The sequence below is a fragment of the Caloenas nicobarica genome, chromosome 1 (genome assembly GCF_036013445.1).
Source record: "Caloenas nicobarica isolate bCalNic1 chromosome 1, bCalNic1.hap1, whole genome shotgun sequence".
In the NCBI taxonomy this organism is placed as follows: Eukaryota; Metazoa; Chordata; class Aves; order Columbiformes; family Columbidae; genus Caloenas; species Caloenas nicobarica.
The window spans coordinates 201,439,563-201,454,708 of record NC_088245.1 but is presented as its reverse complement, the minus strand read 5'-3'; the positions used below and the strand labels follow the sequence as shown (position 1 = coordinate 201,454,708).

Here is a 15,146-nt window from a genome sequence, read left to right as displayed (position 1 = left end):
TGTGTTTAGAGAGAGCCCTTCCTGACTTAGGAAAAAGAACAAGCTCTGGCATCGCACCTTCTCGCACTTTTGGGTCCAGTTGTAGCATTAAATCCACTTTACAATCCAAACCTCCAGGAACAGATCAGATCCAGGAGTAAACCTACCTTTTGGGGTCATCATGACCCATCCTGACCTTGTGGTTCAGGCTATGCTGCTCCTCATGAAACAGCACAGCTAGACTCAACTTACAGGTCGTTTGACCCACTTTATTTAGTCCTTTAGATAGTGCTGACTCTTTCCTGATTCTCTGCAGTAACAATGGAAAGAGGGTAAATACGTAGACCTGAGGCAGATACCAGTCAAATGGATGTCTAAAGACATCTCGTGACGTACTAGCACAGGGTGTCTCCCTGGCAGCATGTCCAGACAAGACCAGAGGGCTGGTGACCATCACTGATGGCCTTAGGAAGGAAACGTAGGTGCCCAGGCAGCACCAGCGCCACCGCACTCTCCAGCACAGCCTCAGGCTGGACAGCTGTGATCAGAAGAGCGTATTTACCCCAGAGCTTAGACATAGTCAGTTAGCATATTTTTACCTGATTTCTGTAGCCTCTTAATTCTTATATACTCCTGTATTGCTATCCAGCGCAGCTTGAGCAGGCTGTGACCGTGGCCTGTCCCCTCAGGTCTCTCATTTATCCAGGTCTCTTTCCCACATACATCTCCATGCTGAACTCCGCAAAGGCTCTGCCAGTTCTCTCTCATTGTACTTTATCTCCACTCCTTCCTTACATTAAACATGTTCTTACCCCTTTTGCACGTGGCTTGCTTCATGCAGCAAAAGTGATATCTAACCGTTTTACCTTTAGAACTGCTATACATAAAGAGAGCAAAACTGTGTTTGACAGAGATGATATTAACCTTGCAAATGCTATCCCTCTCCATGTTGAAGAGTTCCACTTGATACTAACCTTTGTTTTCAATTTCCAGGCCAGTCTTTTATCCGCTGAAATAACTTACTTGCTGCACTCTGTCTTTTTCTCTTCAGAAAGGTGGCTGTTTTGTTACTCCCTCTTAGATTTCTTGACGTATTTTAAATTACACCTACCATTGTTACTCTTATCTTCATTCCGTCTATCACATTTTTTAAAAGTTTTGTTAGCTTAGTTTTACATAATTTAAAATAAAAAATAGATTTTTATTTCTAAAATTGAAAATAATTTCCCTAGGAACCTATTCTTTCATAACTTAAATGTATTTTTCATTTACTTGCCTGTCACAAAACACTTCCCTTAGCTCTACAGTTGTGTCCTAGCAATAGATGGCTGTTAAAGGTAGGACAATGGGCTCTCTTTGTTTCAGGGGTGGACTTGGAAACTGTTCTGACCTTCAGAGTCCAGCATAATCTAACTCTAATAGGAACACTCACCTGCCTTATGTCTCTCATGGATTTCTTAGGAATGAATTTTGAAATTATTATTGATACTGCAAGGGTTATTAACATTGAACCTTGTTAATAATTTGGCTCCTCACTGTGCTGTACACAAGTTTTAGCATTCTAGCATGAAGATTACAGAGTAAATATTTCAAGCCAGGGACTTACAGTTGACAGAACAAAAAAACCAAACCAAACCAAAACCAACTTAACTGCTCCTTTCTACCTCATCCCATGAGGGCATGAAGATATTAGAGGAGCCTTCTGAGCTACTACTTTTATCTGGGAGGAGGAAGGTGCTTTTTTTCTCATCCTGCTCCTCCTGCTCCTTTTTCCTCTTTGTTCATTTAGCCAGAATTTCTTCTGCTTTCTGACAGACAAATTTTTCAGGGGGTAGTCAGATCTTTTCTGTCCTCGTTCCCAGGAAGAATTATGATCAGAGCAGCCCTTACTCAGTAAACAGATGAATAAATGCTGCTCACCTACATAATTCAGCAGGACAGAACACAATCCAAAGATGGCATTGCTAGATCTTTTCAGTTCCATTTTTCGGAATAATTTCATCAAAAAGGGATAATGACGTACAGGATCAGTATAATGAGTCAGTGCATTGCAGTATTCACTCAGGAACACTAAATCAACACTATCAGCCCAATTTTGCTAACATAGTGACCAGTTTCTCTTTAAAGCAACCCCTCAGTGCAAAAAAGGACTCTGTATAGCAAGAGACTAGGGCTAAATCCTCCCTCCTTAATCCACAAATAGCAAATAGATAATGTACAGAAATCCAGTGACTATGATAAAAAGGTTAATTATTTATCTTTTATTTTTAACAATTATTTTCTAATGTAGAACTATTGTGGACCACAAGTAAAATGTTGCCTTCAATTCAAACTGAATGCAAAATAATCTGACTAGCCACTCTGTTTTGGTGTCTCAATTTGTATTCTGCCTGTGGTCACCACAGCAGTGACAACCACTTCACATTTCCTGGCCTTTTAGCAACAACATTATAAAACGGAGGGGGCTATTTTTTTAGCATTTGAATGTTTGGGCTCTAATCAAGAAAAGCGACAGAATATTTACTACAAATGGACAAGTTTGCAGTGACCCACTTTCACTCTGGCCCTGTTTGTACTTTGTACTAAGGAGTAATGAAAGGCAAAGTAACTTGTCCAATTTCACATTGTCATCCCTGAAAGGCAGTGTTAACTGTTATGTCACATGAGTTTTATGCAAGGTTTGCTGTGCTCATTTGCATCTTCCAAAGCACATATTATTCCTGACTTCAGTACAGGTTTGTCAGCTGTCCGCCTGACCTTACTAAATATATGCCAGCTACACTCTGATAAAGTAGAAGTAACTTGAAAACTTTGTCAGAATGGTAGAAAAATATAGTGTGCAGTTCATACTTATTGTTTAGAATCCATAACCTGAAGGTTATAAAAATCTATTTCAGCCCTAGGCAATATTTTCTTTGTCACTCACGACTGGTAGGGAAGAGAAAGAGAAAGAATTACTGGCTGGAAAAAGAAAAAAAAAAAAAAAGAAAAGGAAAAAAAAAGATACTTCTGTTTTCTTTTTTCTTTTCTAGAAAACCAAGACTAATACTTAAGTATAGATCACAAAGTTCCTGTCTTTTTCACTGGAATTCCCCCAAAGGATAGGAGGTTAACTAACTTAATCAAAATATCAACTTGCAACAAAAATGATAATAAGTAGAAAATCTCCAGTACCATTTTCAGGGAGGATTACTTGACATAATAACTTGTTTATATGGCATTCTGTCTTTTCAAAGAGAAATATTCAAGTTTTTGTTGTTTCTTAGAGGTACTTTATCTGTTTTTACAGTGGAACAGAAAATTATGTCTATATGGTACTAGACTTATAGTTTTTAAAATTTAGTGAAGTATACCTTGAAGTAACTTAGAGGATATGGATGTTTCTACCGGAGTCTAGTAAAGCAAGACAAGAAAACAAGGAACTGGTGTTTCACCAGCCTGAATACCAATTCACCAGGCTTCACTTTTGGAATGAATGAATTTTCCCAAACACAAAATTAGCAATTGGATTGTTTCATGTATGAGTCAATTTTGCCTACAAAGTTACTCATATGTTCATTCAAACCCCTCTAAAATCCTGAAGACTATACACAGGAGCTTATAGCAGAGCAGTACTACTGCTCTTCCAGTCCTTAAGGTATGGATCATGCCCTAGATCTCTCATGAGGGCTTAAAGAGAGCTGCACCTTTTGCAATGTCTCTATCATGAATAGTTTGATAAAAGATTAATAGCTTCCTATTACCTAAAATCAGAAACTTAGACAATTATTGGGTTTTTGTTGGGTTTTTTTAATGAGAAAATGTGACTGGATATTTGAGGATAGTCCTCAAGGTTGAGGTACAATATCAGTTTTCATCCCATATGTATGCAGGACTATGTACGAGAAGAGGGCATCTGAGGAAAGAGGTGGAGGGTGCAAGCTACTCCAAAGACCCCAGAACCCAAGAGTACTGAACAGTGTTTTCTTTCTTCTTTTCAGTGAACAATTGTTTTGGTGAGAGGGAAAGAACTAAGGTTACTTGACCTTTATTCAGGAACCTCTCATGTTGTTCTGAAGGACAGTCACACCAATCTCTTGAGATAATACAAAAGCACCTCTTATGTCCTAAATGCTTGGTTCTACCACTGCACTAACAGCTGCATGACTTCCGTGTGCCAGTTCAAGGCACTGATAGGTTTTTCAATAACAATAATTAAAATAGTTTTCGTGAAATCTGAATCACGTTGTGGGGTTTTTTTAGGGCTATCAGCAGTTCTTTCAGCTCACTGCTGTTTCTCCCCTAAGACTTTCTGCACTCCGAGAACTCTTTGAGTTCATTTTCAGTTATGTTCGTACTGTTGACATTGGTAAATGCTCAGTCAGAGAACCCAGGAAAGTTTGTGTGTTTTGTCCACTTCAATTCATCCTACTTAATTTAGGCTTTTACTTGATATGCCTAATTTGTAGCTTTAATTCTCTGTGGTCAACAGAAAGAGTATCTAGACAATAACTCTGACTTTTACTGAATTTAGAGAAGAGGGCCTGCAATTAGATCAGATTAATTTATACCAAAATATGCATACCCTAGAAACCAATTTGGGAAAAAGAGTAATATTTTAAAGCTACCTTTTGACCTGAACTTCAAGGAAGTGGTCTGTAAGTATTGAGGTAGAAAAATTTTAGACCAAAACAAATTTTCAATGTGATGATTTACTTTTAACGATTGCTCAACCCATAATCAGGACAAAGCAGATTGCATGTTCCTGCATCTCCTCTGTTCAGTTGTTTAAATAACATTATTGCTTTCTTTCCAGCTCAAAGAGATGGGTTTCTGGGAATTAGATATCAAAGCTTGCTATTCTTTGGCTAAATGAAAAACAACAGAAAGCCCAACTAAAATGTAAAACTTCAAAACAATAATGCATTGAACATTTTAAATTTTTATTTCTCCACTTTTTCTTTAATTTTTTAAATATGGTCAACTCTTGTGATTTGTGGTTCATGCTATATTAATATTCATAATTAGAATTAATGAAAACCTACTCTAAGTGTGGTAAATCCCTTCTGAATAGTATTATTTATGGTTACAGAAAATACCAAGGTTTTAATTAAAAAAATGCTTAGAAATGTAAATAAACCCTCAGATTTAAGAAATATGTCCAGCACTTTTAAACATCAGTAATGTCTTCAGTTCAAATCGATGTAAGTTTCGCCACCATCGACCCCAGTTAACAATCATTGGAGTTCTCTTTTTTTTTAAACCACTTTTGCCTTTAGTACAGCTGGCCAGCAACAAATGGATGTGTAAGAGAAAAGCATATTTTAAGATCAAAGTCCAAACTCACCTGGCATAACTTTAAGGGGAATTTTAAAAGCAGGGACCAAACACTTATGGGCTTTGAAGTACAGGAGAAACTGAAATAGAATCATTGGCAAATTGCATTTCATGCTTTTAAGCATGTGCTTAATACAGCATATTCATTCCCCGAAGAATACCTCTTTGCCAAGGGGGAATGCCTTTGCCATGTGGTGCTGCAGAACTGGTAGGGAACATGCCATGGTTATTTTTGCAGACTTACCATGGGCAAAGTATAATTAGTATCCAAAGCGACAATGCCATATAAGTAGTGGTACAGAGCATTTCCAGACACATGAAAAATGTCAAAAGGTCTGAGTTATACTCCTAGGTTTCTTCCACATTCGTCAGGTTTTAACATTTATGTAGTCCTAATTTTTGTAAATATTTGGAAAATCAGGTTTTCACAATACCTTTATACTAAGAAAAAAGCTTCATTGCAAAAGCTATGGGCTAGCTACTGTCTCGTACATTGCATTCACACAAGACGTGGTGTGCTTTGTGAATAAACAGTGAAACTTATTGAGCTGGTTATAATTTTGCTCCTCGCTTTCTAGAACAGGGATTTCACTCCTTGAGTTGCATTTCCACCCCTGCTACTGACCACCTGTGTCACCTTAGGCAAGTCGCTTTTCCTTTCTGACCATTTCCCTGTTGGATGCTCAGCAGACTTCACTACCAGGATGACATGGGCTCCAGGACATGTGCTGTCTCTCACCACCTGTTTGTACAGTACTTAATACGATGTGGCTTTTATCACTTCAATGTCAAGTTTGTAAAGATATATTGCAAGTAAAATGAAAGGAATCTGACTGTCCAAGAAATAATAAGCATTGGCAGTTCAATCCTGGTGGCTGAATAAATGGTTGTTGATTCTTTTTTCTTTCCAAGATGTGACTAGATGTTACTTCAGATACCAACAGGGTTGGTCAAGCATTCAGCTAGCAAAATACCTCAGTGAATCACACTTAGTTGAACAAGAAGTGGTGACTACAGCTAGATTTGCTATCTGAGCTGTAATTAGCCTAAGAATTAAAGCAACAGCATTTTTAAGAGATAGTGCATGTTAATTTTACATGAATTTTACAGTTGAAAGAGTAGAATTTGAGTTGGCACAAAGTGATATACCCTTGATCAAAGTTAACAGAGCCACTTTAATCAAGTGAAGATATGACCTCAAATGTATATTTTTGCAGCCAGGCCTTTCTAGATTTTTTTTTTTTTAAATAGCAGTCCTAGTGCAATTATAAAAGGTCAACATTGTACTCATTGGTCCTGTTTTCCTACAAATCCCTTGATTTTGGTTTGCCATCTTCTGGGATACATTCACAAGAGTGCTGTATTGTCCATGACCTTTTTCTCAGAGGAAAAGTGATCCAGATATAATATGAATAACTTATTATGAAATAACCAGCTTCACAGAAAAGGTCAAAATGTGGAATAAATGCAAGCAGGTCTCTGCATGAATAAGAGTAAGCTGAATATAGGTCTTTGAATAGCACATTAGTGACATCTCCTGTTAGGGAAAATAGGGCCCTACGAGAGTTATCTTACTTGGGTAGGTCACCTAGATACATTAAGAAGAGAGAGTACTTCTTTTTTCCAGTTATGGCCTGCAAATACTCTGTCCCTGATGAAAGAAACTAGTCAAATTCCTAGCTCAACTCTGTAATCTCTTTGAGATTATGATTAACTCAGCGAAGATACCGCAAGTAGAGACTAAGAACCACCAAGGATCATTTAGGGGTTTTATGTCTGAAAAGGAAGGGTATAAACATGCAATCAAAATTGCATTTACCTGAAACCTGTTTATATCCAAGAACTAAAATTGCATCCACTTCCTTCTTTTTCTTCAGATAAGACTTTTCAGATGAATGAAAAATTTCCTTCAGTGTTCTGTCATTTCCTATTCATTACACCGATAAGAAATCTCATTGCTCTGAGTTGCATAGGGCCAGCAAGGGAATATTGCTCAGAACACTTATTAACTGATGCAGTCAGAGCTTTCCAGGGTGAAGGTAGATATTCTGGTGACCTACCAGGGGATGAGCTCTCTTTGAATTCTCTGAAATACTTTTGACTCCCTGCCAATGTTCATCCTATGCTCTTCCATCTTGTAGTTACATCTTCTCATGCCAGTACACAACAATTCAATGTGCTTCAGGCAAAACCATGGTATTCTGAGTCTGACCAGAAGTGAATATTGCTTGGCTCTGAGGTTAGGCTGCAAATCACACATTTAAAAGGGTCTGGTGATCAGACAAAAAACAGAAATGGCAAAAAGACCCTTCAGAGAATAGCAAGTATGAGTATCTGGAAGCTTGAGCTTCCCAGATGCCTATATTAATTCTTCATTTGGTCACTTGTTGGCAGGTTGGTTACTGGAAGGACATGGAGCAGGAAGAAGCAGCAGAGAAGGTCAAAACTCAGGGAAATGAGTCATCCATCCTCCTGACAGGATTAGAAGGAAACACATTATATCACCTAACGGTGAGAGCGTACAATGCTGCAGGGTATGGACCACCTAGCTCTGCTGTGCGTGCAGCGACCAAGAAGTCCCGTAAGTTATTTCAGTACCTTCAGTCAAAAGGAGAAGTCACGGAGCAACTTCTGCCCTCTTGGGTTTTCCTTTAATAAGAGTGTATACTAATCAGGAATCACGTATAGTTTTGATTCATGGCTTTGCTTTGATATTTAGACATGAATTCATATGACTTTGCATTCATAGCAAAGGTTATCTTCATACAGAACAATGCATTTTCAACAAAGAAGGGAGAGAAAATAGCTCAGGTTCATAAGCTCTGTGGATTTTATGGGGTGGGCTGAATAAATACACCACAAACTATTAAATGGCAATTCTGGTGCAAAAAAAAAAAATGTTCCAAAATTCCAGCTAGAGTTGAGAGCCTGCTAAGACAATTAGCTGTAAGAGTAATGAGAGACTGAAGTACTTTTCTTTTGATTTAAAAAAAGCTATCTGTAATATAGATATATGTACATGTTGTTTTTTCTCCTCAGCTCCCAGCCAAGCACCAAGCAATATCATGTGGATACAGGATGGCTCTCATGTGTCTCTTGGGTGGGAGCCAGTCAGACCTCTAGCTAATGAATCTGATGTAATGGGGTACAAGGTCAGTGCTTCCCTTCCTTGCTCACCTTTCTCTCTTCCAAATTACTACTCTTCTTCCTTGTTGGCTTTTTTATTTTCTTTTTTTCTGTGTAAGTAAACCATGCTATACAGACTGTCTGCAAACATGTTTCACCATGAAAAGCAAAAAATAAAATTGAAAAGAGCAAAATGTCCCAACATTTTCTGTGTTGCGATTTGCAACTACTGATTATAAACTAAGTTCTATTTGAGGGCATCAGTTCGTCATATCTGACTCAGAAGTGACAATTAATAAGACCACCCTGCAATGAAATTCCTACTAAGGTTTCAATTTAACTGTGTTTGCAGTATGATTTAGAGAAATGCAGAAGAATGAGGCATCTTAAAATGACATTAAAATTAGTATTTTTATGGAGGAGAAACACAGATACTTCAGTTTGTTTTGTGAATATGTTGGTGATGTTCAACAGTCACTGATGTTGACACCTGACATTTAAAGTTTTGAAGTTTTAAAGAGTAAAATCCAGATTAACTATTAACTTTCAAGTCATAAGCAGTAGCATACACTGCAGTCTTTCAAATCAAAGCAGAATGATTTTGATGTTTTTACAGAGGTGTGAGTTTTTTCTTTTGAAGAGTGTATATGATCATTTCTGTAGACTACAATCTGATATTCCCTCTGATATGTCAGGAAATATCATCAAGGAAGCATAAAATGGTTCAAATAAACCAGAAACTGCTCTAACCTTTATCAGAATAATTGAAATTCTGAAAAAGTTGAGTTGACTGCTTTGGTTTTTAACACCTCTCTGACCTTTTCAGTTTTGTCTGGGAACAGAAACTCTTATGCAGAAGTACCAAAAAGACAGCTATGTTCACACTGGTTTTCTTCCCACATGCTTGTATTGAGTTTCACAGGAGATGCAGGGACAGATCTGAGCTATTCTCAGTTGACTTAGCCAGCTAAGGTAGACATAGGAAGGACATTATTTAGGGAATTTTCTTAACATTGGAGTTTGGGTTCTTCAGCCAAAAATGTGAATATCTACATGAATTTGGGGATAAGATTTTGAATCAAATGGAACCTATAATGTACTTTGAATAAATTTTGGAAAAAAAAAAATGCGTAACACCTAGTGCTGGAGAGGGCAAATGCTCTTTGCTCTGGATCATAATCAATGTACTTTCACATTCATTAATTGCTATTAATAATATACTTTCTATTGATGTTTTGAAGCCATTGGGAGGAAGGGAGAGTAGAAGCAGATGACTGTTCAAATGTAATATCAAGAAATCCTTAATGAAACCATGAAACAATTAACATTTCAGTGACTGCATTGCTTGCACAAAATGTCTGTTATATATCTTGAATGACCACTGTGACCACTATCTACTTGATGGACCATAGGTACTGTTTAGACAAGAAGGCCAGAGCGACAGTCAAGTTATAGAAACACAGAAGACCTCTGCAGTGGTACTTCTTCCCGATGCTGGTGTCTACATCATTGAGGTCTGTGCAGTCAGTGAAGGAGGGGATGGGACTGCAAGTCCCCAGATCAGAGTTCCATCTTTTTCAGGTAAGGTTACACTTATACTGGAAGAGCAGTGACTATAGCAATGCTCATTAAATCAGTCTCTACCTTAAAAAAATTTTCTCACAGTTCTCTAGGTATTAGATAAAATCATTAATTAGAGTCCTCAGTTCTATGCTGAAACAAAGGTATCTAGTGTCATCTGAGCAGCTCAAGAGCATCTGAGCCATCCATGTGGGGCTGATGAACAAAGCAGAAGATTTACAGGAAACTTCTCCCTTTGAAGGATAAAATCTGGAAACCTAGTTGATCTGTAGATGTTTACACATTCACTAGATATCTCAACTAGCATTATAGTCAGCTGAGATATAATCTATACACACTGACAGTGGAGCCTAGACAGCAATTCATCTGATCTTCTGAATTTAAATATTCAGACATAGGCACATAAGGACATCTATAATGTCCTAAGGTACCCTAAATTTTTGCACAGAGCTGGCAGATAGGATGTGGGACTTCAAGGATATGCATATCATTCTGGATCACCAGCCAGAGGTGTACTATCTAACACAGCTAAAATGGCATGCATTTAGGTAGCTGAACCCTCCATATATGTCTGCTTTAGAATAAGCTGAATTTCTCTGTAGGTTCCATTGGCTCCCTTGAATAGATATTACTTTATTAAATTATTAATGCATTAGAATATTAATGTATTATCATGAAGCAAATTATAATGTCTAGCTTCCATTTCTTCAGTTACTGCAATATGAATTTGAAGTATCAATATTACACAAGTAAGAAAGGATGGAAGGATTGGTGGCAAGGACAACCAGAAAATAACCTTATCTTTTGCCTAAACACAAGGCATCTTAATTCTGACTTTCTGCTAACACTTTAAAATTCTACTAAACTTTGCTTCTTAGTCCTTAAGGAGTACTATCCAAAAGATGTGAGCCTGAAATTTCAATGTAGACCTACAATTTCAGCTCTAGTCCAGTCACAAACTACAGTTCTATCATCAGAATGCAGAAGACACCAGCCCCTACTCTATGGATTATTTGTTTCATGTATATTTTAAGCCATAACTCCAGGCTACAAAATCTATCATTCCCTCTAACCTGAGATTTTTGATTAGACTATGCACAACAGATCAGTTCCACTTAGGACAACTGTGGTCCAAAGAAACCCAGTCTGGTTCACTTCCCATCATGTGATCTGTTGCCACTACCAGCCCATAGCACATTTCTCCTGAGCAGGGCTTTTTAAGGGACTGCTGTGATCTAAAAACATCACTGGGCCACTGGGAAAAAGACCATGTTTTTCTCTGGCCAAACATAAGGGCTAGGGTTCATTCCTTGTCCAGGGAGAACATTTGTGATTGTGACTCAGGGCATCTTCTGCAGCCTATTTCTGAGGATTAAGGCATAAAACCACATACCCTTTTGGAAATTCATATTCATTTGCAGACTGAATGTGAGGATTCAGCATGTGAGTTGCTGTAGATATCATCATTAAATCCACAGTTTCCTTATGTCTGCATAGGGACCCTATTTTGTGATTTCAGTTGTCACAAGGTAATCTATTGCCTAAAAGTTAGGCTTTTGCTGACCGTAACAGAATACAGGTCTGGGATAAAATCTAGTACGTAAATGTGCTGAGAACCATTTGCATCATTTGTTCCTTAATTATTTTGCTTTTCATTTCAGGAGGGAAAGTAACAAGTGCTCAATCCTCCTTACACGTGTTGTCTACTTCCTCATCCTCTGTAACATTGCTTTTGGCACTGATGGTTCCTACAACCTCATGGTGAAGACTGCAGACTTTGTTGTTGTTGTTATTTGTTTGCTTTAGTTTGATGACACCAAGGGATGGAGTTTTATGTCTGTGGAGAAACTGGAAACCCAAGCTAATGCTTAAAGACCCATAGAAATGCTTGTGGTGCACTTAGAGGAGTGTTGGAGACACAGTCAATAATTCATCAGGTTTTTTTCTCTTATTTTTTTGTAAAAGTCCTTTGAGGAGGGGACATTTCTTGGCCCAAAAATATGCAGATTGTATGTAATAAACTTTTGTAAGCAAAAGTAATTTCTGTCAAACGTACCTTACTTTTTTAATATGCTCAATTTTGGTGACCCCAGTCATGTATCACTTTGTGTTTAAACAGTGGTGTCTAGTACAGTACATCTGTTTGATTTGGAAAATTTCCATTTTTAAATATAGAACAATGTTTGATACAGCTCTCTTGAATGCTTTTCTTGCAAATCCTATGGCTGCCTGTTCCTCCTGACCAGAGAGAAAAATATAGTTTAGATACATAGCCGACTGTAAAAGTACAGAGAACTTTTTCTGAAAATGTATGTGTATGTATTTAACTAGCAAAAAAAATTGCCAATACCATACTAGACAGCACACTCAGAAAGTAGCAAAATGGAGCAGAAAAGCCATTTAGTTTATTGCAAGGTAAATGGAAAATGATTAAACACAAATTTAAAAGGAAACAAGTTGTTTTTTTACAAAATACCATAATTTAATGTCAAATGAATCAAATATTTATTTTCAATAGCAAATAAAATGTACATTCCTAATGTACACAACAATGAAAACTCCACTGGGCGTTATAACATGATATCCATTAGGCTGCTAAGTGGGCAAATAAAGCAATGCAAACAGATAAACTTACTTTTTCTAACCACTTCTCAGTTGTAACATTTTTTTTTTTCCATCTGGGTCCATTTTTTCATAACATTCTGTGCTTTATATATTTGGTAATCAAGTTGAAGTATTTATGAAAGCATATTATGGAGAGAATATTAACATTTTTTTTGAATGTAATCATTCACATATATACAGACTCCAGTAGAATATATTTTGGGAAATGGTGTGTCTGAAAAAAAATACTTGGATAAGTGCTACTGAGCATCATTCCAGTTATTTAGCTAATTGGCTCTATTTCAATAGTTCACTAGAGATTATTCCTGTAGGAACTGTGTGCTACCAGTTTTAATCCCCACTTTTTGCTGTACCAAACAATTTTTCACTCAATAGACAATTTGGACATTTTTTTTTCTACATTGGAAGGCCTTTCCACATATTGGCAGCCAAATCAAAATGGTCCCCGGAGTATATGGTGTGCGTGTTTGTACAGTTCTGGTATGCAATGTTATGAGGGATGGTGTTCTACTACCACAAGTCTAGGGATCACAACTAGGATGAATATCCCCTTGCTTGGGAAAAATGAAGTCAAAAAAGTTTAACAGGCAAATCCTAACATAATAGCATAGTTTGTTTAGCTGTCCATCCCTCTAAAAGTGTTGATGAAATCTGTTTTGGTTGAGGGGTTCTGGGTCTAAAATGCTATTATTTTGCAAGCTCAATAGCAAAATAATACTTGGCATTTGTCTAGTACACTGTAACTGTGCCCTTGCTTGGCAGCTTTACAATAGTAGTCAAGAAAGCACAAAACAGATCAAGTGCTTGGTAGATAAAAAGCTGACTGATGACTAAATTTTTATTTCTTTTGAATATTTTATCAGTAATTTTTTTCAGAGATGGTTCAACTCAAATCTTTAGTACCCACTAATATTTTAAATAATTTTCTAAAAACTACGTTTTAAATTTACTTAGTCACAATGTTGCTAGAAAAACAAAGGCTGACTAACTAGCTGAGCATAGACTATAGATATAGACAGAAAAAAGCCTTTGAGATCGAAGAAAGGAAGGTGGAATGTACTGTCCTGATAGAGCAAACTCAGAAAATTACTAGCTGCTGTCATTCGTAAAACAACAGCATTGCTACTGTGTAGAGAACCTGCATTAGCAAACCATTGTTTTTTGAAAGGTTAAAATACACAATAAAGTGATGAACCAAAATCAAAATGGCTATTTTATAAATTGGTTAAGCATAATTTCCTCTATTTTTTATACAGTTGCTTGCCAATGCAGTTTATTTCAGAGTATTGAAAAAGGCTACTGTCAACATTGGTGGCGTTGTGGTTAAGCAACTTTCTGAATACAATAAATGGCTATGCTTTATAAGAAGAAAGAAAGTCTGATGAGGAGATAGAGCTGCATCTAGATATATCTCAATCTCTAGTATCAAGGTACAAATACTGAACATACCATCAGGTAATGTAGTTGTATTGCAGGGACAAAAGAGGGTATGTTTTATATTCAACATGAACAGAATATGTATTTTGCATCTTAAATATATTAATAAACATGTTTTAAATGTTTAAGTATCTATGTATTACCTATTTGTTACTTCGTAGAAAATGATGTTTCCTTATCATGACATATTATTTTCTAGTTGCAAAGGAAAGCTCTTTCCTTTTTCATGTAAAAGATTGTAATAGTGCAGTCTAGCATTGCTGAGGAGACTGTATTTTTGTATAATGCCACATGATCCATTTGGAAAAAAATAATTAGAGAGAAACTTTGTTTTGCAGACCAAAAGAAAGATACTGTCATGGCCTATATCAAGATGTTAGATATATTGTATACAATCTGTATATATGCTATATATAATAGTATATACGATGTGGAAGACACAGTAATATAATAGTTCCTGTGTACTGTTCTTGTAACAATAGATCTTTTTAATAAATAATTCTCTTTTTATTGACTTTTATCTCATCTCCTGTCAGGTCCTAAATTATATTCATAGAAGAGAGGGTGACAAATATTCTGGATTCCAGCAACAGCAGCCTTTTAATGACATGACTTTTAAGAAGAAAATGATGAATCTGCAATAGTGAATATGGACAATGCAACCATTAAAATCAAATAATTTTTTGCATCATTGTAATTTCATGTGCTGGTTTCCCTGGGTAGATATTACTTTTATAATTAAATAACTGAGAGGTGGAAGAAAGATGGAACTCTCAACATGAAACTATACCTAACAAAAATTGCAAGATAAGTCTGCAAATTAGCTTCAGAGATAAAAGCTCTCTGCATCAAAACAAAACAAAACAAAACAAAACAAAACAATCATTAAAAGAATTGCTTTATAAGGAAGCCACCAAGGGCAATCCTCTATATACTGAAGTATTATATAGTTTCTGAACCTCTCTGGCATGTAAAACATTCTTTCAAGTGTCACAGATACCCCATGGCTGTGCAGGCACAAAAGCACAGAGTGACCATTTCATGTTCAATTGAAAAGTTTAGTTGCTTTGTCTTACATTTGA

General features: G+C 36.7%; 1 protein-coding gene across 1 annotated transcript in view; it reads left to right on the top strand.

Annotated features, from left to right (window-relative positions):
• The window catches only part of CNTN5 (contactin 5), a 361,776-nt gene extending 350,009 nt beyond the window's left edge, over window positions 1-11,767 (top strand). The window contains exons 20-23 of the mRNA XM_065645468.1: window positions 7,690-7,876; window positions 8,335-8,447; window positions 9,834-10,002; window positions 11,664-11,767. Of these exons, the coding sequence (XP_065501540.1) occupies window positions 7,690-7,876; window positions 8,335-8,447; window positions 9,834-10,002; window positions 11,664-11,767 (573 nt within the window). The remainder of the gene's footprint in view (window positions 1-7,689; window positions 7,877-8,334; window positions 8,448-9,833; window positions 10,003-11,663) is intronic.
• The last annotated feature ends 3,379 nt before the right edge of the window (window positions 11,768-15,146 follow it).